The sequence below is a fragment of the Embiotoca jacksoni genome, unplaced genomic scaffold, assembly GCF_022577435.1.
Source record: "Embiotoca jacksoni isolate LCO1_2020_lvr unplaced genomic scaffold, fEmbJac1.0.p SCAF_5, whole genome shotgun sequence".
In the NCBI taxonomy this organism is placed as follows: Eukaryota; Metazoa; Chordata; class Actinopteri; family Embiotocidae; genus Embiotoca; species Embiotoca jacksoni.
The window spans coordinates 13,342,646-13,363,143 of NW_027185403.1; the positions used below are offsets into that span (position 1 = coordinate 13,342,646).

The 20,498-nt window shown below is 41.9% G+C and overlaps 1 protein-coding gene across 4 annotated transcripts in view; it reads left to right on the forward strand.

Moving 5' to 3' along the window:
- The first annotated feature begins 4,338 nt into the window (after nt 1-4,338).
- Nucleotides 4,339-20,498, forward strand: part of gria3b (glutamate receptor, ionotropic, AMPA 3b) — an 84,459-nt gene continuing 68,299 nt past the window's right edge. For 2 of the 4 annotated variants that reach the window (XM_069171204.1, XM_069171205.1), the window contains exons 1-2: nt 4,339-4,603; nt 5,045-5,203. In XM_069171204.1, the coding sequence (XP_069027305.1) occupies nt 4,525-4,603; nt 5,045-5,203 (238 nt within the window). In that variant the 5' untranslated portion in view covers nt 4,339-4,524. The remainder of the gene's footprint in view (nt 4,604-5,044; nt 5,204-20,498) is intronic. The other 2 variants (XM_069171202.1, XM_069171203.1) reach the window with 1 other exon arrangement.

Sequence of the window (20,498 nt, forward strand, 5' to 3'; positions counted from 1 at the left end):
ATGCCCTTTCAACCAGTGGGAGTCACCAGCGCAGGTATGAGGAACTCTGCCAAGTGAGTTTTTACACAGCTGAAAACCCAGATGCCAACCAATGCTACATTTAGGCAAGAATATGGGCTTTTTGTTTTGCTTCCCAAATTGTATTACTTTATTACACAAAAAAACAAAAAAAACAAACTGAAGCCTAATCATCTTTTCATTAGGGACAGAGGTATCCATCAGTTGAGACTATGTTGAAAAAAATAAATAAATAAATAAATAAATCACCACTACATTTTCGAAAGATGTGATTGTTTTTCTCACTGATTGCTTGAATAAATGAGCTACATGAGCAAAGACAGTTTTAACATACACACAATGTGCCATATGAATGCAGAATAACACAGCGAGGGTCGGCTGACTCAGTATTATTACCTGTCCTCACCCATGCCTCACTAATTCACAGGATGCTATGCTAACACAATGCATGCTGTGGAGACATCCCAAGTAAGACACTGGTTTGTGAACGGCCATTATGAAGCCTCGAGTTCGGATTTTGGCCGTCAACATCTTCCTAATTCAGAGCGGATTGGAGCCAGTAGTGACAATATTTGGATGCCATCTGATGGCATCACAGACCTGTCAATCAAACTCCTCCAAAAACATGGCTTTTTGAGGCCTATTTTTCTAATCAATGATAAGATTATTTTCAGATGGACCGCCAGAAAATTAATAATAAAGAGGAACTTTAGCTAAATAACACCAGAAGAATTTGTGGAAAATGTTTATTGACTTTGTATTTCATGAGAGAAGTTGAATGAGAGTCTACGGAGCTATAGACTTTTTGGAGCCAACCTCAAGTGGACTTCGGTGGTATTAAAGTTTATGGCAGTTTTGCATCGGCCTTATTTTACAGACCCAGAGGCTTCGTACACTTTTATACGCAGACGGTGTTTCGTCAAGTTCGGCACACAACACCATGGGAAGGCTCAACAGCAGCCCTGGTGCCCCAGAGCTACTCTCTACCCTCAATACTCAAACCCACCACCAATGCTCTACCTGTTTAACATCTAATCTAGTTTGAATTGGCAACATTATTTGTGCTCAAAGCCACAAGATCATAACTGCAATACTATCACCAACACCATTCCTTCGTCACCGAATCCAAAGACTAACCTGCTCCCACCATCTCCCTCACTGCCTGCTGCAGGCTCCTTCCACGGATTCCAACCTCCCGCAACACTGCTGATGTTGAATGATGATGTTGCAATGAACCCTCAACACCCTATGGGACAGAGGTATTCATCAGTTGAGACAAGGTTTCGAAGAAAAAAAGAACAGAAATCCCTACGAACTTTTGGAGAGATGTACTTGTTTTGCTCACTGGTTGCTTGATTAACATGGGCTACATTAACACATGGGCCAATGTACTGTAACTCTGAGGAGTGACAAGATGTATCAGAGAATGAGAGAAAAAAACATTTGATCAAGCATTTCTCTAACATTTGCTGTTTGTCTCGTGGAATACTTAACAATTTCACCTCTTAAGACCACAAAAATCATTTGTACGTAGAGAAATGAGTACAGTTGGTTATTACAGTTGACTCATCTTGACGGTTTATTTGACAGTCACAGTGTGGAGAAACAGAAGGGAAATATGGGGAGCGAGAGGGGTATGACATGCAGCACAGGTCCCCTGATGCTCTCTATCAATTAGGCTACTGGGGCACCCTCATGCTCATGTTAATGCCAATAACTTTTGATGTTAACACACATTTAGATATTGCTTAATTTTAAAAGGGTCACAACTAGAGTTGACAGGCCACTATTAGCTTATTATTGGTACTTATTACTGGCATAGCTATACATGCAAAAGCTATAATTTAGGTAGTTCAGAAACAATTGTAGGATTGCAGGATTAGTTTTAATATTAGTATTCAGCTGTAAAATCTCAGTTTATGCTGTGGTCACGATTCCTTAACAACTACATCTCAATGAGTCTTATCAATAACATTTTGTTTTGGCTTTCATCATTAATAAGTTCAGCAGTGACAAAGATAAAATTACAGTATCAGTTGGGCCGTAGTCACAAGCCCCAAAAGGTGGGGAACTACAGACATGAGGCAATCTGTGGCAACACACATTCACATATCAAGATTAGTGTGATCATGAGAAAACATAAGCTTGTTACGTTCACATCACAGAATAATTATCCAGTCATGATGAGCACATCATAGCTACAGCAGAGAAGGACATTTTTTAAATAAATGTTATAGTCTCTAACTTATTTGCTCACGTATCCTCAAAGAGTCAAAGCTGAGGATTTCATGCTGTTGTGTTAGGAGGAAAAGGCAGGGAGCAAATTAATAATTCTTGCTTGTGAGGCTCGCTCCGCTCTGAGCTACAGCCTGTGAATCATTGTCATCACGAGATAAAAGGCAACATCTTTTCATCTGTTTTCGAGTCTTTTCATTACCGTCGCTTGAGTATCACTCCTGTAAGTGTTTTTAAATCCAAAAAGGCATATCATATAATCATTTGTTTTCACATAGATCATATCTGTGAATTTTTACACTCGTGACAGAATGGGATTCTTGCAGAGATTGAGCCTCAAGGATAACGGAGCGTGGCCAAAATGTCCTAATTGCAAATAATGCAGCAAGATCATCATTATTTAATATCAATTAAATCAAGGCCTTATCTCAACTACTTGGGCTCCCCTGGCAGCGAATAATGCTCTTTCTCCATGAATTTTGTTTGAAATGAGGCATGATAGCTGAGTTCACACAGAGAATCAGCATGCACTGTAAATGAACAATTAAATGGCTCCTTTGTTATTCTTTCAATTAAATGTTTTATATTGCATTTTAGCAACCCAACATCGCTGGTGGTCTTCGATTCCTTCTAAAACTACCATTAACATTTCAGATCAGAGTGTGATGTGGTGAGAGTTTGTGGAAACAGCAGACCACGGAGGTCAGCAGGTCACGCTTTGATATTGCTCATTATGACTTCAGCCATTAAGGTCGAGCAGCAAACAATCTATGACTTTGACACAGGGGCTGTGGGGACCAGAGAATCAATGTGATGTCTTTGCAGATTCATCCCTGGAGACCCAATGAGTTGTGGGAATAGACATCCACTTTGACCCTGTTTGGAAAGGAAATCTCCTCCTCTGATGACGAGGTCATACCCTGTCATTACTTGATTGATACCAGTGATTGACAGCACACTTTCAAATGCAGAATCCCAGTTATATGCTTGATCAGCTGCATCATGCTAGCCTAACCCACCACTGGCTCTTGCAGTCATTTGTTTTTCTTTGCTTTTTGCCCTTTATTGCTAAAAAAAATAAACAAACTGAAAGCAGAACACAGTCTGTCCTATGTTAAAAGGAGCTCAGGGCATTGTAATATCAATAGCTGAAGCCTTAGCCATTGCAATGCAATTAAAAACTCAATTTTCAAAGCGCTTTGGTGAGGGTGATATATGGGCCAGTAATCCCTTAATTGTTCTCTTTTAAGCAGAATCACAGGAATGATAGATGTTTCATTAGAGATGGAGTAAAACTTCAAGTTAATAGAATAAGATGCAGAGTTTAGAGATATCAGTCTGTTTATTATTACCGATCCACCAAAGAAAGCTAAATCTGTATTTTATATGCTTTTCGGGCAAGTAAAAACAGAAAATAAAAGGAGCCACATTTTTTTTGTTTTTGTTTTCATTCAGCCTTTTAAAATGATCAGTTTCAGGACCATGGACAGTTCCGCTGTCTCTGTGTCCCTATGATTCCATCTGCCAGCAGCATATGTGTGCGTGCGTGTGTCTCCATTCATTATGTGTGATTGTTTGAATTATAGCTTTTAGCTTTTCATCATTACTTATTGCTTCACCTCATTGGAGCCTTAAACATTTGATTGTTTTCTCAATCACAGAGGAGATAAACATGAAAAGACTTGAGGAGCAGGTTCATTATGGACAGGCCTGAGCACAAACTTTTTGGATAACCATGTTCCTACTTTGGAAAATAACGTAATCGCCTTATATGGCGCAAACGCAGCCTCTCCGAGGATGCCTGAAATGCAGCAGCTGCCACAGCTGGACGTGTCCGCGCTATTCAGAATCATCGGCCACCTGAGATTGCAGTGTTTTTATTGATTCGGTCGACAGCAGGCTAATATTGACAAGTGCCGCGTTTATTCTGAGCCGTCGTAAACCAGCGAGTTGAGGTCTTTTATAATTTAACGTCAGATCAAGTTGGGCCAACATTGGCCCGCCACGACGGGTCCAATCGGAGTTCAGATCAGCTCCTTCTTTCCCCCAAAGCCCAACCCCTCCTCTCCGTCTCTCGGCTTCTCTCTCTCTCTCTCTTTCTTAGTTGCAAAAAATGCTCTGCAGCTGGGCTGCACCTCAATGAATGAATTGGTGCACTGTGAGCGACCATCATCTATCCACTGGAATTCCATCGCGCCCGGCTTTCATCCAGAACATATGCATTTGGTTAGACAGACCCTTTTAAGGAGTTGAACAGATAGGTCGGAGAAAATGGCACAACGCGTGGTTTTCTTTCTCCTGTGGCTCTTTGACCGGTCCTACGCAGGATTTCCCAATCAGATTAATATCGGTAAGTGTTTTGCCGTGTTATACGGCTAAAGAGTGTGTGTTTTTTGTATGGACAAATGAAATGCAAGATTGCAATTTTATACCGGATACGGCGCGCGGAGCTCTGCGCAACGACAGAGACTAACTTGAATTTTGTCACGCTGCAAGCATAAAACCGATGATTTCGGAAAACTAAATTAAAGCTACACTTAGTGCTGATCGTATCTTTGTAATTACTGCCTGAAAAAAAGAGACGCTTTTAATAAGGGAGACGGAAGACGGTCAGTTCCGGCGAAGAGTTCCAGACAGGCGCGCTGGTCAAAAATGTATTGTCGCTTTTCTTACAAATAATAATTAGCTCCTTTTATAGCACTGTAAGACATACAGCGATTCAGCAAAATAAGGTCAACGGGCACTAGACTGGTTGCGATTGTTGTCTGATCTTGGTTTTCATCTTTTCAAGGGGGACTGTTCATGCGTTCCACGGTGCAGGAGCACAGCGCGTTCAGGTTCGCTGTCCAACTCTACAACACCAACCAAAACACCACTGAAAAGCCTTTCCACCTCAACTACAACGTCGACAACCTCGAGTCGTCCAACAGCTTCTCAGTCACCCATGCATGTAAGTGTGCCTCTGTGTCAGTCTTGCCTCGATTCCCACCACTTCCAAGTGCGGGCAGAATTATTCATGTCGAACTCGCGGAGCTTATTGAGGCTGCAGCTCGATGCAGGGGAAGCAGGGCAGCTCTTCTCACTTCACTCTGATTTATAAAGTCTCAATGGAAATCGCAGAGTTTTACCACTAAATGTATAAATCCTGTTAAACTATTTTTTATTCATGACGGGAACATTTTCACAGACAGCTGGTTAGGAACCAATTGCAGCATTCGTGACTGTCTGAGGTTTACAGGACGTGTTTTTTTTTTTTTTTTTTTTTTTTTTTTTTTCGTTTTTTACATGAATTCCACTTTATAAAATAAGTTCCCACGGCAACATACAGTAAACATGCAACCAATTACACAATATTACGACTCAGTTAATATGTTGCAGACAAGATACACATTTCATGGAGGGTTTTTAAACGGACTGTGCGTCAATATTTATTATTAAATCCCATTAATGACTTATCAATGAGGAAGATATTATATATATATATCAATATTATATGTTGCTTTTCTTTAATGCTTTTTGGTTATAGTCCTCTCATGGTGCACCTGGAATAACTTCACTTTGAGGCTGATTTTCCTTTTGGCTGAGGTTTCTTGAACTCAGCAGAAAGTGGGAACAAAAATGGACAAAATGGGAAGAAATGGGCTTGAGAGTGCCATTTTGTGATGTCATTTGAAATGAAGAGTTCAGTTTGACTGAATGGTCGACTCTGTAGGCCCACAGCTGTCTGACTGGTGCGGTTGCATCCCCCTAACCCCTGTGTGGCACGGTCATAATGGCCCCTCTGACTCTCCATGTGCCAGAGCGTCTCCGCCTGCTCCGTCCTCTTGACTCCCCCTGTGTTACAGAGCATGTCCCCGAGCATTGCAGAGTCAGCTCATTAGCACTCAGCCCTCATAGCACCTAACCGTGCTGTCATTGGGTGAAAGGGGAAAAAAATCCATAGCTCCCCAACCAACGCCAGCAAATGAGTTGGGCTTAGACCTGCAGAGGAGGTGGGTCTGAGCAGTGAGCAGTGAGGGAGACGAAGCCGAGCATCATATCACAGGCAGCAGAGCTGCAAGTGCCTTAACGAAGGCATCCATAAGAAACAATAAGCTAATGAGAGTGAATAAATAATAGATAGTGCTGTGCAATTTCACGCATGTTGAGGAGGAAGGGAAGCATAGGAGAAAAAGTCTTGATATCAGAATATAATTAAATTCAGGGGCAGACAGAGCTTTAGCAAAAGGAAGAGGTTCCTGTGGGAGCCATGACCCCGTTTCCTGTATTTTGCTGCCATGTCTGAGCATCTCCATCAAGAGTATTCTCTCCATACTGCCTCAAACTTCAGATTAGAGAACTACAAGCCTTTTAATGATGCAAAGAAACTGTCAAAAAGAGGAGGGTTATCGTCAAATGTCTTGATGTTTCGTGCATATTAATAAACTGCTCTGCTCGGAAATTCTACCCTGGAGGAATGTTTACCTGCTACAAAAAAAAGTGTTATACTTAAAACACTAAAAGTCTTCATCTTAATTGTAAGATAATCCATTAAACTTTGAGCAAAGGCTGCTCTCAAATGAGTCCGAGATGCAGCTTTCTTTTGAATCAGACTAGTGTAGTATATGATCTGTGACTTTTGCCAAGAGAGTTCCCTGAGACTCTTGTTAAGCTGAGCTCACAAACCGCAGACAGCTCATGCTGAGTTCACAACAGTCCACAAGCACCTCAGATTGCCTCGACCAATGTAGAGAACAAAATAGAGGTGACGGTTATTAAATATCCGAGTTTTACATTTGTCAGCGCCACTGTTTGTTCTTTAAGCTGTCACAATTATTTGGTGGACATTCAAATTCCCTTTGTCATCAATGGACTCATGTGAATGACTCAGACCTTTGTCAGCAATAGCACACGTCTACTCTGTGTCTGGACAAGGTTTTACAAAAGTGGCATTTTTGTGGGTTTGGGGATTAAATCTATTTTGAGACAAGCTTTCTTTGCTTTGATCGAGACGAGATGTGGCTTCCTGTTTTTTTGTCTGTGAGTTCAGATGTTGCATCGCTTTAGTGTGCATTCTCTCTTTGCTCTGAGACAGCTAGTGTCAAAGCCCTGCACTCTGACTCATCATAAAGATCACTCCCCCTCATTTGCTGTACATCCTTCAAGTGTACACTGGGAGAGCAACTGGATTGTGTGCTGGCACTCGAGTGAAACTTTAGTTTATTTCACTTTCGAGAAACAAAAATACGGAAACCCTTGTGTAGAATGAAGGCACAGTCTTGTGTTAGAACAATTTCTTTCAAGTCAGTTTAAAGTCGTATGCTATTAATTGAATTAGTGACCGTCAGAAAAACAATGCCTGCCTTCAGTAATCCTTAAGGCTTTGCTTTGTACCACAGCGGCATTTGTATGTGCTTTGATGGCAATACTGTTGTTGCTTTGAAGTGACATCAGAAATTGTGAAATGTGTAATTACCATTGCAGAGTCCATAATAGCTGTGGATGCTACGAGTCAGGTACGCTCACAGATGAGGCAGGAGGAGTTCAAAGCAAAGAGTGACAGTTAGAAGAAAGCAGAGCAGACAACATTAATGTTCCTGACGGTCACGGCCAGCCAACTTAATGACACCACCATCCATTTCTTTCCTTTTTACCCTTCTTCTTCTCTCTTTACCTGAGGCGAAATAATAATAATAATTAAAAAAACAAAACAAAACAAAAAAAAAAACATCAAGCCCCCCCCTCTGCCTCTCCTTGCCACGCTATTTATTAGATTACTCGCCTTGATTCCAGTTAAAGGCAAATTTTGCACTGCTTGGCTTTTGAATCTCATCTCACTACAGCTCATTCCTCATTCTGTCATTAAGCTAATGGTCTGTGTCCCCACTGCCAGCCGTTTTACATGTGCCTACCCCTCTTTTTTTTTTATTGAATCCTCCAGGTCCTTAAACCCTGGCAGTGGGAAGATGCTTCATTGGCTACACTGTTCACCCACCTCCTTCCACCACTGTTGGCTATAGACAAAACTGCTTGGGAGGAAAAAAGGCACTGTGTCTGTATTTGTCTTGTCCAATGGCAAGAAAAGGGAGAGGGACACGAGAGAAACGCTGTAAGGTGAAATGTGTCTTATTGTAAATGGAAGGAAGCGGAGGGGAAAGGAATAGTTTTGTCGCCGAGAGTTAGGCGGATGAGAAGATTGATGCAGCACTCATGTCTGTACAGTACATAGGAAGCTGGAGCAAACTGACAGTTAGCTTAGTTTAGCATAAAGACAGAGCTGGATTACTTACTGGCCACAAACCAGCTGAGACTTCAGGACGATACATAAGTGCTGGTAGCAACAGCAGTTTTAAACTTTGCTTTTGTACCGATTAAACAACCAAATATGTTTAAATCAGTGAGCTTCAGAGGTGCTGGTTGATGGGATTTTTGGCTCGTGGTTCACTTGTGCGAAAATGACCTGACTGGCTGATGGTGCCAGCTTCATGTACGCCAATTCAAGGATGGGACGAATCTTTTTCTCCACTGTTTGGCTAGAAAGTAAATAGGCATGTTAAAATGCAGAACAATTCCTTTAGCACATCCCTAAAGGATATATGTGTGTGTCGATCACAAAATAATGTTTTGCACACTGTACTTATAATACTGCAGGATGATCTCTGGTGATAATATGTGAGCCATGTCGCCGTGGTTACATGAGCACGTGGGATATGAGCATCAACGCTCAGGACTACCACAAACACTTCAGACCACAGTGCACAGGCCTGATTTCTGTCTAGACACATCCTTAGAAGCATCATCTCCCCTGACCTCTACGCCCACCCAGAGAGCGCTAACTCCGCACATGTTGGTGAGAAATACCAACAGCCTCTTTGCACCAGCGGCCTACACTATGACTGAGCACATGTGGCAAACGGCATATGTTGTGAGGCGCAGACGAAAGGGCCCTTACCAAATCTTCGCATGTATTGTTGAGTATAGCTTTTGGGGCTGCTGTTGTCGCAGTGGTGTGTGAATGGATGGTAAACAAAGCGACAGGGAGACATGTTTTCGCAGTGCTCGGCCTGACAGAGACAGGCTATGGTCGATAGAAGCTCCTCAGGTGATTGTAGTGGTGCCACAGTTCTTGTTCTTGCAGGCTGTAACTCAGCTTGAAAGGTGTGACGAGGGAAACACGGCAGGGGAAGCTGGGAAAGGGAGAGAGGAAAGTGAGTGGTGGGAGGACCGAGGCAAGGACTGCAGCAAGAAAAAAGAAAGAGGAAACAGAATTTGAGTAAGGGTGTTTTTTTTTTTTTTTAAGGTTGCTTGGAGTATGTGTGTCCAAGACTGTGTGTTTGAGAGAGAGACACTCCTCCAGGCTGTGGGGGTTGTACCGGGACATGCCATTGCAGTCCAGCTGTGTTGGAGGCACAGATGGAGGTTTGTTTATGGATGCGCAGGCATGTGCATATGCACGTATGTGTGTGTGCACATATGCACAGAGCCACACACAGACACATACAGAGTATAGGTGTAAGGCATGTTGTCTCCAGATCCACATTTGTTACTCGGTAAATCTCACTGTTTTGTACTGATTCTCACATGACACAGTTCATCATTCATCCACAGTAAAGGTCAGAGTAAAAATATTCTAGGCTGCGTCCTGTGTCTATGCAAACAGCACAATTTTAGAGAAAAACAAACATTTATATGCAGACTAGGATTTATGTGGAAAAAAAGAACGATGTAAAAAAAATCAAGTAGGAAGTGTGTTTGATAAGCAGCATGACAGTGCAGAAGCCTCGGAGCGAAACACGAGCCACAGCAGTGTAACATAATGGTGTGATTTTGAGGCCAGCAGGACAGGCGGTCTCAGAGGACAGCCGAGGTGGTTCTATGGGGGCCTAAGTCAAATGAGTGGTACAGACGAGGCCTGGGATGGGGTTACATGCTCTGGGAGTTGCGAGGCCTCTGAGAGGGGAGCAGGATGTCAGCAGAGGGGGGTGACTGACAGCGCAGTTCAGATAGAAAAGGATGAGGCACAGAAAGGGTGGTGACTGTCACACACGGTCACATGTAATCATTTTTTATAGTAAGTTATCATCATTATTTTTAGGAACTTCAAAATTGGCAAAATTCCCATTAAACCTATTTTAAATGTCTTTGCAAGTGCCACAGTAATAACTATTACATTACAGCAACACGCTTAATGTGTTTTTAGTACTGATGCAGTACTAATGACTTTTCCTAAATTTACCACTTTCTTGAAGTCTTGCTGGTACGACTGCAGTCACCGGTATTATTTGTTATGTTCACATGAGGCTAACGCTTTTTTCATAAAGCCAACATATAAAAGGCTGGAAATATTCCAAAGGCCAAACCTCCAAAGGGAACATTATTGTGACCTAATGTCCTGGCCATGAGATGCCCTCTGCTGTAGCTGCATTTTTTTTTTTAATTTTTTTAATTTTTTTTTTTTAAGTCAGGCACGTAGCTGATGCTGTAATGAGATTCAAAATAGAAAACATAGAACACACTCCAAGGCAGATTCAACACAATGCATTTTTAATCAGCATATCAAAAGATCCTCTTAAACCCAACCTGAGGAGAAGTGCGGCTGTCGGAGTGTTATTTGTCTTGGAATCAATGATGCCGGCAGATGTTGTTTGGTAAAACAACAGATTTCCTCCCTTGCTACCGTGGTGCCGTCAAATCTCCATATATCTTTCACAAACACAGAAAATGGCCAAATGCCCAGCAGTTGGCCTTTTTCAGCAGCTGCGGAGGCTGAAGAGTATACATAGTGTAGCTACAGATTTTTGATTTGGAATTACTGTTCGTACTTTTAGAGATTTCTCTCATCCTTACAGTTACCAGTCTTTTGTGGTGTGTTCAGACCTTCCTCTTCCTCTTTGAATTACCTATTGATTTCCTTTATCTATCTGCTCAGTTATCTCTTGCAAGTGTCATAAATAGCAAGTGAGAAGAGGGTTTTAAGAAGAAATGATTGTGGATTGACTGTCACGGGCAGCCTGAGGATATAATCACCCTACAGCCTGTAGTTTCAAAAACAGCAAACACAGAGTCACAGTGTATCAACATGATAACCAATGTTTTTTTTATATAATGCATAGTGATTCTAGGATAGCACAACAACCAAAAAAAAAGGAAACATGTGAAGCTATAACACTGATGAATTTCCTCATATATAAAAACTGTCTCAGCTAAAAACCCTGATGTCACTATTAACAAGAGTAGGCTGAGGTACAATTTGTGGAACACTCCCCCGTGCGTGAGCTTTACTGCAGAACCACCGATGCAAGGCGTAGATCAAGCCCCCTTTTTCGGCGGCAGACATGATGCAACATGACAGCCCATCTATGCTCCGCACATCTGTTCACCACTGTTCAAATAATGGGGTGGTTTCTGAACTATAAGTCAACAATGACAGTCCAAGTCCGTGTTCCCTTATTGAAGATGATATCAACACTGCCTTGTGATGAACAAGAGGAGCGGGCTGACCGTATAAAGAAATAAAAAAGTAGCAATAAACACTATGAGGGACTACACGGGAGGAGACACACACAAAATCTTAGTGGTGCATTGAACGCACTTGCTGCTGTGCTCAGTGCAAGGAAAAACGAGTTTGTGATAAGAAAGAGGCTCTACATGTGGCGCATTTTAAGTAAAATGAACAAGGGGTGCGAGCCACTGTTCTGAAGTACTCGTCTCAGGTGCATCGGGGATGTGTCTGCCAGCAGTCCAGCTCTATGCAATGGCTGCTTTCCATTTTGTTTGCTCTAAGAGCAAAACCTCTTAAGGAGAGGGAGCTATGTTGTTTGTGGCACAGATTCTTTTTCATTTCAAAATGTAATTTACCCTCATGCACCAGTTGTGTAAAAGGCAGGGAGAGAGGGGGTAAAACAAGAAAAAAAGGAGTGTTTTTCAAACTTGTCACTGGTAAAGATCTCTGACAGTGCAGTCAGCATTTTTTCGTACTTCTTTTCTCCCGCTCTCTGTCTTTCTCATTTCTATCTCCCCCTTTTTATGTATATTTAATCTTTCCCACAAAGCCCATTACAGCTATGTTCCCGCAGCCATTGCAGTCACAGTCAGCTAGCTATTGGCCATTCACTAGAATCCACTACAATACCCGTAATCACTGAATCAGTAATCCCCTACTTGAGCTGGAATAGCACATCCGCATCGTGCCTCATCGGAAGTTGCTGCATTGGTCTGGCTTCACTGGGTCCTAAAGAAAAAAGAAAAGGGAACTCTGTAGTCTTCCTCAATAGGAGCTGGTGACTGCATTGTCCTAACCAAGGTCAGACAGCTTTTAAAAGAAAACACTTATTATTTCCGAAGAAGCCCCAGAAAAGCATTAATTGGCACCGCTGCGCTTTTTAAGCTAGTCAGACCACTTGGACTACATTATCAGCTGCTTATCAGTTTGGTCTCCCTCCATATGTGTGTGGTGGAGAATCATTTCTGTGCTAAAGACAGTCAAAAATGAAGATGACATCGGGGCTGTGTTGTGATGAATACAAAGCACCAACAGGGAGTGTCACGATGTACTCTCCCAACTTGTAAATATTGGATCACAGTGCGATGGGGCTTCCAGCTTCCAGCTCTCCCGTCTGCCGACAGAGCAGATTGATCCGCACGTTTCTGGCCTGTTTCAAAAGAGGCACTCACTCGCAGAGTCCTGCCAAAGCGGCATGTCTGTGCAGAAACAAGGGCTCCATCATAACTGATTGCTTGTGACAGTTCACAGTCGCCGGGCCACTGAAGCATCATAACCTTGTGAAACTAGTGGATGGGCACTCTAGCATACAGACTGAAGGAGAGGAGGAGGCAAAAAAACAAAACAATTGGCATATTCCTTGCAGTGTTACAGGGATGCAAATAAGACATGCCGTGCCACGAATAGCCTCTGTGGTTAAAGACGTCTTATATAATGAAAGACATATTGCAGACTAACACCTCTGAAGATGGGCCAAATTTATAGACGATTACTGCAACTATGATTGCAGTTGAGGAACGAGAGCAGAGCCGGGTCAAGAGAGCGGCCTGCTGATGTGTTGGAATAAACTGCTATTGACAATGAACCAGAAATATCTTCTGGCAAGGCGCAGGGATAAAAACCCAGAGCCTCTCAAATCACTTTAGTTGTGTTGTCACCATAACAAGAGCCAATATATTTCAGATTGTTCGCTGATTCACGCCGAATGCGCGACTTTAATCACATCTGCATGAATGCTGTAAAGAGAAGAATGATAATCAAATAGCCGTGAGTAATATGCTTTAATTCGGTTGGGGACGATTACAAAGCTCCGCTGGTGCTTCGACTTGGCAGCTCCTTGCTCGTCAAGAAGGTGGTTGCCATTTCTGTCCATCAATTTGTCCAGCTTATATTAAGAGGATGTATGTGTGTGCAAAAAAAAAAAAGAAACATGTAAATATCACCCAGCGGTGTGGTCTTGCTTTACATGCTTCTTTCTGTCCTTAGTGCTCACTATCCCCATGAGTGAGAATTAAGCGAACATGATGTGCTCTTTCAACCATGACCCTCCTCTGTTTCTCCCTCCAATGGTTAATTCGGAGAGTGCTGTTGTGTGGCTCTTGCCATTTCACACATGGCTACGTAAAACCTGTGGGCGGTTGCTCCCAGGCCGCTGTCCCATGTTTGTGTGTCCATGCATGACTGTGTGATGAAATATTGAAGTGTTCTATCATTCCATCATCAACCATTGGGCAGCCGTCAGCGCCACTCCTGTCCCCTCATCTTATTTTTCCACCCTTCTTTATCTCGGCGATGTGGCTTTATTTTCTGCAGCGTGGCGTGCATATCGGGAAGGCAAACCTCATCTGGACCCATGACAGAGCTAATCCATCGCAGCTGCCGAATGAAAAGGCCGTTTGGAGTGAATCCATTCCAAAGGCCTCAATGGAAAGCTTCTCTCAGATGCCGGTGCCCTTTGCAGCCCTGACAGTGCTAGAATATGATGAAAAAGGACAAGAACGAGTTCAGTGGCTTAGCTATGTTTATACAAGGAGGGAATACTGGAGGAGAGGGGCACAGTGCTAAAGATGGAGAGATAAAGTGACCGGTTACTTTGTTTGTGAACGACGAGGTGTACGTGTGCCTGAGATGTGAACTGGATTGGAAGTAGATAGGAAGCTTTCCCTTTGTCTCCCCTCATTCTTCTTCAGTGCTGAAGTTCAACATTCAGAATATGCTGCCAGTTGAGAGTGAGCTTTTTGTACGCCTCTGCAAATGAGCCGCGCACCTGCTGTCGCAGACCCACAATGTCTGTGACGTGGACAGTGACCAAAAGTAGCTCTTTGAAATTAACTTACAACAAAGGAATGTCCTGTACGTTTGAATACTTGATGCGGAATGGCACCTTGTTCATTTATAGTGTAAATGGAGAGGTTCTAGCTTGTATGGCACCTTTGGTGACCCAATACCACTGTGCACTAACTGTAATTAAAACATTTGGAACGACACAAATAAAAAGTGCTAGAAAATATAAAAACATAAAAAAATAAAATGGAAATTAGAGAGACAAACAGTAAAATATTTGAGCTTATAAATACAAATATATATATTTTTTAATTTAATCATTACACTATTACCCTATTCCTGTCAAAAAACACACAAATAAAGCTAAATTGCCCAAATCCTATGCATATCTATGAAAAGGTGGGATGGTCCTCCTTAACAAACAGAAGGGAGCAGCATTGTATGTTTATTTATAGGTCTGGTTACCTCGGCTCTCTGGTTCCATTTGAATACAGTGCTTACAATGTCAGGTCACAAGACAGTTTAACATTAGCTTTAGCTCTTGTTCACAATGAACATGAAAAAAATGGGCTCAAATATTTTGCTGCTCCCAAATGGAATGAGTCCTGAAAACAATATGAAGTTACATCTTCTTATTACACTTTAACATTAACATAAGATGTACTTGTATGTCTGCCATCACACTTGTAAATGCTTCTCTTAAATGCATGTCTGTGAATTCTCTGTGTCTTTCTATGGTTAGCTGGGTTTTTTTGTACACAAGTTTTTCTTGAATAAGAGATCCTGATCTCAATGAGACTAAAAAAAATAATGATATGATAAATACCACACAAATACAGAAATAGAACAGCATACCTCTAAAGAAGAAACCCTAATTATTGAACTATTGCACTTGAGACAACAAACTAAATTCCACAACTGTTATCTCAATCCCAACCTTCCTTGACTGCTGGACCATGTATGAAACGTAAGCTTTTAATTTGAATTGGATACAGGAAGACGATGCAATCAGTGTAACCGATGGTGTTACATCATCACTCAGTCACTGAATTGGAGAACTCCTCAGGCAGTAGTCTGTTTGGGACACAAACTAGAATCTGCACAAACACCGATGAGGTTAACTAACCCACACAGAGACATGACAACTACTGACGTGACGTGCAAATGAGCTATAGAAAACCGATCAAGCAAATGTCAACTTTTTTTGTGTGGGTGCCCCACATGTCACCCAAAGCTAAAATCAGCTATTGTGTAAATAGAAAGTGAGACTGAACAAAATACCTTTCTTAGTTATGTCAAGGACACAGAGAAATATCTGTTTCTTTCTTCTCAAGGAGAAATGTATTTTCTTCCTGGCCATTGTAGCGCTGAAACTGCTGCCACTGCCGCTACTGTACAAGTGCCATCCCTAAGCTGTAAGGGGATAGACTTTGGGTCTTTTATGCATAAAGGAGCTTAAGTTTGAAAATTGCTCTCAAGTGACCGAAGTTTGTGAAAAGTCAGTGAACATTTCACTCCAATTTCAGGGGTTTGTCTCGGAGTAAAGCGTTTTAGCCCTAGGACACCCCTGTAACTGAATGAAATATTTAGGAGTAATGAAGTCTCTTGTTGCATGAGTTCTATTGTAAGAGTTGCGGAGCAGCAATGTTATTTTCACCATCAGCCAAACTCTGCGATTAGGACAAGAACTGATGAAAAATGCGTGTATGCAACTTCGGTCATAAAATGCTTTCATCAATTTTACATTAGGGCAAAAGCCCCAGGGTCAGACAATTATATTTGGAAGAGCGAACAAAGGTAACTAACTTACAGACCATTAGACACAGTCAAACTTCTTAGTACATATCAAACCTGCTCTACTTGCTGTTACTCCATTGGACCTATTTTTAGTGAAGTTACTGCATACTCAGAATCTCAGTGATTACTTTGAGCCAATGGCCAGAAACAAACTAAAATAAAATCCAAGTTGTAACTAGGAATATATCTACCTGAAAAATTTCCGTTTACAGCAAGGATTGTATATTTTCTTCGGTAACCAGGACATTGTTACTGAGATGTAATTTAAAATGTTTGTGTTGCATTTTGTGTTGCATCACCGACACAAAAATTCTGTGTTGGGATATTTTGGCATGAATCTCAAAATCACAGGAAATAAATTCAAAACATTTTGGTTTAGATGCCATCATAGGTCTTAGCTGCTTTTAGAGGTGAATAAAATAGGTTCTATCTCTTTCTGTGATTTAGTTGAACTTAATAATAATAATAATAGAAATACATTTTCATGGGAGCTTTACCAGTTTAGATTATAGGTAAATGTATACTGTATCATGTTTACTGTAGTATAAGGGTCAGCATTTAGTTGTTCTGACCAGGGAGACTCAGATTCCATCTATTACATTGTTTCTTTGTCACGTTAAAAACAGATCTTTCAAAGCCTTGGGCTTATTGTGACTTGACTACAATGTAGCCCGGTGACGATATCAGACAAGATATTAGACTGCCACCAAATCTTTTCATTGGTATCGGTGCCCGGCACGTATCCAGACAATGAAAGGTCCACCGAGAATAAAATGGAGCACATCTTTTCATCTAATGCGGGAAAACTTCTTGCTCTTCTCTCTCTGAGCAACAATATGAAATGGCTCTAAAGTGAAGCCCCTCGCTGAAAATCTTTATTGGTTTTTGTGGGGAAATTTGTTTTAGAAAAGTATGGCGAGTATGAGGCACATTTTAAGGGTCTGCATACTGTGGCCTTGGAATATAAAGGGAATACAACTCACTCACTTGTGTGGCCCTCTGTTTTCCATTTCAGTCTCTGTGCTACCTCCTCCAGCATTATCATTCAGGGACGGAACACCGTCTCAGCAAGAACCCTAATAAGATGAAAAGTGGTGCTGGACTCTACATACTTAACCAATGCCTGCATTGAAGCTGAGAAGGAAGTCTTTAAGTGATGTCCTCAAGGTTAAACAACTTGTCCCATCTCCCGTCCTCATTGACTTATTCCATCATTCTTCACAGAAAGACAAAGGGCTCGAAGAGATCGGTCCTGGAGAGGTGCTGCTTTACAATTCAGCCCTGTAATCAAGTTTCACAATGAAAATCCTTCAATGGCTTCGCTTGGATTGTTTCATTGCCGTAAGATATGAACGGTGATATGTAATTTGATTAGCGACACCAGGGGCAAAGGCTTAGTTTACATGCGCAGGAAGTGGAGCTCATGAGATTGGCAGATAGTCATCCCTTCTTCGTGTCCCTGTGTGGCACAATCTTGCCTTTGCATATGCTTATAAGCCATATATGAGACGTGGGGATCTGAAATCCCCCTAAAGGACAGAAACAACTAGTCAGGAAGCATTAACATCAGATGGTGTGCACTCTAACTGGAATATGGAAATTTCACGACTCCTCGCTGTCGTGTCTTGCAAATGAGAAGAGAAAACGACAAACAAAACTGGGTTATTAAGCACAGACAGAATTGATGTACATAGGAGGGCAGGAGAAACAATATAGCGTTTTGACATCGATGGAGAAATATACGTGCCTCCCAGCCAGACACCCACAAAGCTTGCCCTGCTTGTTTTTTTTGTTTCAATCATCCAATCATCCACAGGAACAGGAGAGGTTTTCAGCTGACAGGTATTCCCCCTGCTGTGTGGAATTGGATTCAAAACAAGCAGCTCTATATACCTGAAATATCACTACAAATTTGTACTCGCGTGAACCCGGCTCTCCTGTAGTCACGTCGAATAATTTAGAGGCATCTTCTTATACATTGCTTTAATCTCTTTGATTGGGCTGCGAGTTTTATTTCCCTTTTGTCTCCTTCTCTTAAAGGCAGTCCAAAGATTACCTGTCTCCTGTGATTCAGCAGAGCTAATCTGCCCGGTTTGTTGGCACAGACCAAGACTGACAGCAACAGTTTCACTGTTTGCTGTTGTGATCGGACAAGTTGCACTCCTCGCTCTTCCTCTCTCCTTTTTGTAGCTGCGCTCGGCACCCTGCCTCCTCTAACTCATCTCTCTCCCCACCGCAGAGATGGTGATCAGACCGGCACACCTTAAGTCGCCGTCCATCCTCATGCGGTCATGGCGCGATCCACCCCACGCTCTTCATTACTTCATGCATCACTCTCTTCTCGTCTTCCATATTCATCTGCAAAGAAGCACGCGCTTTAGGCCCGCAGTGCTGATTGGGAGGATTAGTGGTGTGTGAGGGACTTTGTCACCAGCTTTCTGGGAAATCCAATTACAGAATATCATAAGCCTTACATGTTTCATACTCTGCTGAATCCTCCTTAAAAATGCACACAGCCACACTCAAAGGGTCAGCCGCTATCCTCACTGTGCACTTGTAGTCACATCCTCCTGAAGGTGAGAGGAGAGATCATCTCTGAAAGGATAAGACAAGTCCGGCAGCACTCCTCCCGCCTCTGCATTGCAGCAAATGGTGGACTGCATGAGGCTGTCCAACGGATTGTTATTTGTTCAGCGTAATGGGCCGGGTTCTCGGAGCTTGGCTGTCGAGGTGAAGTGAAGGCCAAGGGTTTAGGTCTGCTCACAAAGATAGTCCTTAATTGCATGTGTCAAGGAAATGACATGCAGCGGACGTGGGGGCACACAAAGTGAGAATTCTGCATGTATCGCTTTGACTGCAATCTCGTGATCACGTCGAAGGGCTGTTATCTGAACTTTTGAAATGGCCAGCGTATTGAACATTTGAACAGCATTCCTGTTCAAACCTCTTGCTCTTTTCCTCTGCATAATGATGAACAGATGGTGTGGCCATGATAATGAAGACATCACCACATGTGCAGGTCGTCTTGTGGAGTGCAGCTCTGTTTGACCTGCACAATGTTTTCAGCCCAGTGTGTTGCTCTGTGTTCAAACAAAAGCATGAGGGTAAGACCTTGAAGGTGAAAATAGCTGTCAGAAGGAGATGGAGTTGAGAGTCATTGACTCCCCAGAGGATTGCTCACTGGCCACTCTCATAAGTACAGGACTATATCATCAGGATGGCAGGTGGAGAGGAGAGGGAGCTGATGGCTGAAGGGCTTCAGAGGAAAGTGAGAGAGGAAAGAGAATAGCAAATTAATTCCAGTGATAGGGAGGTAGCGTGCATGTAACTTTGGTCCTCGGGTCAGCTTTGCATTTACAGCACACTGTTTTCATAGTGATTTGCAGCAGTCAAATCTTTGATGTGTTGGCCATTATTTATGATGGCAAAAAGGTTTGGAATTCAGACCAAGGATGGGACTTAATCCAGTAGAAAGTAGAAGGAAAAGATATGCCAATACAAAAAAAAAAAGAAAGATATTCTGTCAGCCAGAGTTTTAAAAAAAACTGTTATTTGGTGACATTAAGCAAACCTGATTCGAACCTCATTTAATCTCTATTGATAGAAGTGTTACTTTGAGTAAATTATACAAATATTTTGTACGCATATTTACATGAATTCATCATTTAGATTTGTTTTGTATGTGTTACAATAATACCACACTAATATATCATAATCATTTCATATAATATATAATAATTTATTTTTCAATTGCCACAGAGTCCTACTTTTTAGTATTTTGGTGTCTTCTTGAAAAAATACTTTAAGGTATTATGTCATCCATCTTGCAAATATAATTCACTCACATATTCAAATTGTTCTAAAACATTGTGTTTCACTGGAATATTGGGTCAATCTATAAAGCAAACCATAGTTTGCATAATTATTTGTCCTTTGACCTACTTTTGCAAAATGTCAAATATTTGATGCAGAATCATATCACTTAACTGTGATGTGATTCATAAGCTTGTATTTCTGTCTTTGTTGCACACAGAGTTGAGAACTGTTGACATATTATTTGGACATCCTGGTATTTTAGGTTGGATATGCGAAGTCCATCAGAATGCTGTGACACAGTATGGTAGAGGATAAATATGTTTTCTATGGACACCTTTTAGGTACATTTCTTTAAACCTCGAGACTG